This window comes from Austrofundulus limnaeus, unplaced genomic scaffold, assembly GCF_001266775.1.
Source record: "Austrofundulus limnaeus strain Quisiro unplaced genomic scaffold, Austrofundulus_limnaeus-1.0 Scaffold999, whole genome shotgun sequence".
Classification (NCBI taxonomy): Eukaryota; Metazoa; Chordata; class Actinopteri; order Cyprinodontiformes; family Rivulidae; genus Austrofundulus; species Austrofundulus limnaeus.
Window position 1 is genome coordinate 82,306 of NW_013953401.1, and position 5,892 is coordinate 88,197.

Below are 5,892 nucleotides of genomic sequence, written 5' to 3' on the forward strand. Positions count from 1 at the left end.
CACATGGAATATAAACGGAGCCGGTACCCAACAGAAAAGATGTAGAATTTTTAACCAGCTTAAAATAAATAAAGAAAAAACAACTATATTGGGTATTAAAAACATAACTGAGAATATAGTTTACGATCAGGGAGAAGTAAATAATGTTTTCAGAGACTTCTATCGAGTTTTATATACACTCAGCAGATAAACCCTTCGGATAAGGATATTGAACAATTTTTGGAAAAAGTATCCCTTCCAAAATTATCCAGTAACCAGTCTTTAGAACTAGACTCTCCAATAACATCAGCTGAATTATGTGAAGCTGTTAAAAAAAATGCCGAACAAGAAAGCCCAAGGTCCGGATGGGTTCCCAGCAGAATTTTATAAAGAATTCTGGAATATTCTGGGACCATTATTTTTTAGAATGCTTCAGGAATCAGAGGAAAATGGCAGGCTTCCATTACATATGAATTCGGCCAACATAAGTCTCCTATTAAAACCAGGTAAAGACCCAGTACTACATACAAGTTATCTTCACATTTCCATTTTTAATGTTGATGTTAAAATAATTTGTAAAGCTCTCTCTAAAAGATTAGAGAAGATAATTTCTTTCTTAATTCATCCTGACCAAACCGGTTTCATAAAAGGAAGGCACTCGACTACAAACTCACTTAGATTATACAATTTAATAGACTATTCATACAGTAAAAATATTGAAATGACTATTTTGTCTCTAGATGCAGAAAAAGCATTTGATAGAGTAAATTTGGAAATTTTTATTTGCAACACTGCATAAATTTGGGTTTGGAACCCATTTTATTAACTGGTTGAAAATATTGTATAGTCCACCAACAACGCGTGTCAGGACAAATAATCAAATATTTTCTAGCTTTTGTTTACAGAGAGGCACCCGGCAGGGATGCCCACTGTCCCCCTCAGTTTGCTATTTCTATTGAACCTCTAGCAGCTGCGATCAGGCAAACTGCAGATATTAAAGGCGTACAATGTAAGAACATAGAACATAAAATTAGTCTGTATGCGGATGATGTTTTACTTTTCCTTAAGCACTCGGAAAATTCAATATCTAAAGTTATTGAATTAATAAAACTCTTTTTCAAGTTTCTGACTACTCTATAAATTGGTTAAAATCTACAGTTCTTCCAATTAACTGTGTTTTTAAAAATTCTTTAAACACACAACTACAGTTAGGAAATATTAAATATCGGGGTATTAATATTTCTTCTGGATGGGAAGATTTAATAAAATTAAACCACAATCCTCTTTTAAAAACAATTGAAGAAGATCTTACTAGGTGGAGTTCTCTACCATATCCCTCATGGGAAGAGTTGCTTCTATTAAAATGATGGTTCTACCGAGAATAAATTATTTATTGTCAATGATACTGTTGTGGAATACTGATTATGTATCACCTGGACACTGTCCACTCGTTCCTGTTCCTGTTCCTGNGATGCCCACTGTCCCCCTCACTGTTTGCTATTTTTATTGAACCTCTAGCAGGTGCGATCAGGCAAACTGCAGATATTAAAGGCATACAATGTAAGAACATAGAACATAAAATTAGTCTGTATGCGGATGATGTTTTACTTTTCCTTAAGCCCTCGGAAAATTCAATATCTAAAGTTATTGAATTAATAAACTCTTTTTCAAAAGTTTCTGACTACTCTACAAATTGGTTAAAATCTAAAGTTCTTCCAATTAACTGTGTTTTTGACGTTTTACTGTTCTATATAAGTAATCTGAGTTGATGTGAATTGAAACTCGGACGCGAGTTTTATCTCATTTAACTCTGACGCTGTTATGGGAATAACCACAATCAAGTGTAACTTATGATCTSTTCAATTTGTGTAATTAAATGATTGCATAGTCTTTRTGAATCAACTTGAAATCGTCTGAGCGTTCACTTATTGTGTCACTTTTCACTTCGCACAGTCAAGATAYTAACAAATAATGAGAAATACCTTGGTAAAAGTTTTCCTCATAACCTTGAGTATGAGAGATGTGGGAAAAGCTTAATTCACCTTAAGCACCTTTCCTTACAGATATTAAAGTTTATAATCTTTCCACAAAATCTMCATCAATATATCTGAACTTCCTTTATTGAATATTTAACATTTAACCCAAAGTGTTTGAGGTTTTTTGTTTGCTTTGTCAATTTAACACTGTCCTCTTATCATTTAAAGGTCACCCATCTCTTTGACAATGGAGCAACAGTTTTCTTTGCAGTATTTATGGCAGTTTGGGGTAAGTCTTATCACACAAGTTAACACGATATAACGAAAAATCTCTTAATGGAAGCTGCTAWTGTGCAGGATTCCAGTTTGTCCGTTTTAAGCTGTTGTAGAAATATGGCAAAGCAACCAATTACAATACAACAAAAGCCTCAATGTTGTTTCTTTATATAAAAGAATCGTAATATTCTTAATTGCAAATTATAAATAAATTGTATTCTTGTTGCCTTTTTTGACACAATGTAACGTTTGTAATTGTGCACATTTTATGATGACACCTTGCCATTTATGAGGTCCTGAATGCCAGTCAGCTTTGAACGAGGTCCCAGGGTATGAAGGGAGCATGTGGAGATTTTGTAGACGGCTCGTATTTGTCTTCTGCATTCCATGTGTGTGTTGGAGTCRGTGAAGTTTCAGTAGCATCTTGACAAAGGAAATATGTGGGCTGTTTGTAGGTGCCTGTGAAAATGTGCGGAAGCTCTGAAGAGACACATAAAAAAATAATATTTTAAGTAGAGAGAGATGACAGCAAATTTAAACATGAATTTTCTACAGCATGATTCTCACAACTGCAGATGCTGCTACTGTAACTTATTATGAATAAAACAAATGTATTCAATTCACTTATTGATGCATGAAACTTTCTAGTATTAACAGTAGAGGAAACACTACAGTCATGCTGCTCACCGCTGAGCTTTTTAACAGAGTCTGGTTGTCTGAGAGCCTCTTTTACTCTGTTGTCAAACCTCCAACATCTCAGCATGAAGAGCAGAACTAAACACAGCTGGAGGGCAAAGGTCAACACGCCCAGCACAACAATGATGTTAACTGTTGAAGAACAAAGAACAGGCAGAGAAATATATGATGAAATAGATAGATAGAAATAGATGAAACATATGAAGGGTTGTGTACAAAAATAAATCAGATAATAACTCCTCTAAAATCATAAACTGAAACAGAATCAAGTATCTTCAAAGTTTTAAAATAACACTCCCCATCCATCAGGCAATACAGGAAAACGTGTTGTAGGAAAACACACTCATTAGACCTGGGCATAAGTAATCACATCATGTAATCACCCTAATCTGAATTTCTAATCTGAGTCAACTCAATCAGAATAAATTTGTAATCTGAATGAGAGGGGTGGTTTATACTGAGTGATAATCCAAATGGCATTCGTGTAAACACTTTTTCTAGTTGTGGAAAACTGACCTGTCTGTGCGCCTAATGTCAACCTGACTTATTTCCACTGGGCTAGATGCTAATATGTCAGGGAAGCAAAAACCGTGGGTTAGTGCAGCAACATTTTTATTAGAAACTTTAAAAGAGCTTAAAATTATTGAACACCTTAATGGTGGAGAGTGTCAGGACATGGAGTTATTTCTGTGATTGTTTATGTTCATCATGGAAGTAGAACTTCTGTGGTTTTTTTTAGGGAAACTTTACAACTCTGCGCATGTCATTTACAACTCATGCACTTTTCTGAATAAAAGTCTGGTGCATGTAAACGCCCGTCATGATTGGATGAATTAATTTTGTGCCCACTTTAACGATACATTTGGATTATTTAAACTGAGTACATTTCAATTCGATCAAAGTATTTTGCACATACAAGCACAGCTATTGTGACATTTACTTTGATGTTTTTGTTCATGTTTTTGTCTCTTCTGCTTCACTTATTTGTTAAAAACATGGATTTCTAACTGTACATTGTTTAAATACATAAAACAAAGTGGCGGCTTTATTTTGCAAAAAAATGGTACGCAATAAAGGATCAATATTTAGGAGCTAAAAAGTCTTGATTTGGGATCCAAATTAAAAACACAACAAAGTCAAGAACAAGCATTCATTAGTAACCACTGCAGCCACCATACATTGTACATGAGTAAGACCTAAATGGTGTGGGCCAGATCTGGCAATGATGGCACTGTTTTTAAGATCGCATACTATAACTGGCCCAGCTATAGTGTGGTTTATGTGGTGCTGGCCCATGCATGGACCATCTCTGGTCTACCAAAGAGCCATCATTCTTTGTGGTATCAGTGTTTCTCTATGTGGTATGGATTATTTTCAAAAACTTTTGTCAAGTGGATKGAGACTGGAGTTCTAGGGTCACATTTAAGGAATTTTCTGTTCCTGTGTAAGCATAGTGATGATGGTATTCTTGGCACAAAGTAAAGCTTGCTAGCAGTTCAAGTTCCACTCCACCCCTGATCCTGTTTATGGTAGCAGAGATCGTATCTTGAGGTGTACTCATAAACAGATTTAGGAACATCAGGGTCTCATTTATGCTTTTTGTTTCCAAGCCATAACTTTACCTGGACTAAGTGGCTGTGGGATCAGTGCCTTTAAATCTGAGACCAGGGTTCTTGACAGGAAAAATGTGGAACTCTCCCACTGGCTTCCAGGATGGGGGTGAGACTTTGCATCATGTTAATGACTTCAGTTATCTTTGAGGACCTCAGGGAGATAGGATGAAGAATTGGGGCTTCATCAGTAGTGATGATGTTGTTGTTCAAGTTGATTGTGGTAAAGAAGTGGTTGAAGCAAAAGGCTAAGCTTTTTATGGGTCTGTCCACGTTCCAAACTTCAACTATTGTCATGAGACATAGATCTCCCAAAAGAACAAGATCACTAATACAAACAACTGAAATGAAGCTGGAAGAGCTTAGAATAGATCCTATTTTCCATTGCATCGAAAGTAATCAGCTTACTTGGTTTAGGTATTTGATCAGGCAACACATTTTCACTCCCAACTCATCACATATCGACGCTTGGTCAGGTACCGTCTGCATCCGGTTTTGACACACTGGGTCAGTTATTGATTAGATGAGACCAAGGAAGAGGACAAAATGCATGAAAACTAACTATCCCAGACCCTAAACTTAACTACTATTAGCCGTAGACATCCTATCCCTGAGCTCACTACCTAAAATTAACCAGCAATCCTGATTCCTAATATTAACCACGGACCCCAACACAAAGACCCAAAAACTCAACTCAAAGATGTGGCACAAACCCGGAAAAGCCGTGGGTGTCAATAACTGATGCAACGGGGTTATCCGACGCATCAAAACCAGACACAGACAGTACCTGACCAAGTGTAAATACGAGTAAGAAAGTGTTTGATCAGAATGCATCTTAAATGTTTCCCTACAGAGCTTTTTCTAACACATCCCACAGGAACAAGAGCTCACAGGGTGTTAATATGTGTCCCCTCCAGCTGGAGAGTGTTTATATGAGAGAGAGAAGTCCAGTTCTGGGGTCGGATTTATAAAACTGGCGTACGCAMAATATGAGCCCAGAAACTTGCGTACGCCACTTTTTACGCCAAGGTTGTGATTTATAAAATCCAAACTTAACGTGAAAATGTGCGGTGCCTCACGCCAGCTTTGACCCATGTGTATGCTCATTTTGGAGACGTGAAACTGCGACACAGATGGTGAAGTGAAGAATTAGAGTTACACTGTGTAATGATCACTGTCAGATATTTAATTTCACTTCATCAGACTTAGATTTTTATTCAACTTTATCATCAGCATTCTTAACAGTAATATTTATGCTTCTGCTGCTGAACCATGAGGACCTTTGAAATAAAAAAACTTAAATCTTAAATAAAAGTTCCCGTGCGCAACTCCATTCATCTGCTTCCTCCTCAGAC

The 5,892-nt window shown here is 36.5% G+C and overlaps 1 protein-coding gene across 1 annotated transcript in view; it reads left to right on the plus strand.

The window, feature by feature from the left end:
• Positions 1-5,892, plus strand: part of LOC106533685 (anoctamin-4) — a gene marked incomplete at its 3' end in the record, with an annotated part of 13,820 nt that overhangs the window by 2,535 nt on the left and 5,393 nt on the right. Inside the window, 1 exon segment of the mRNA XM_014030109.1 lies at positions 2,184-2,244. Coding sequence (XP_013885563.1) covers positions 2,184-2,244 — 61 coding nt within the window.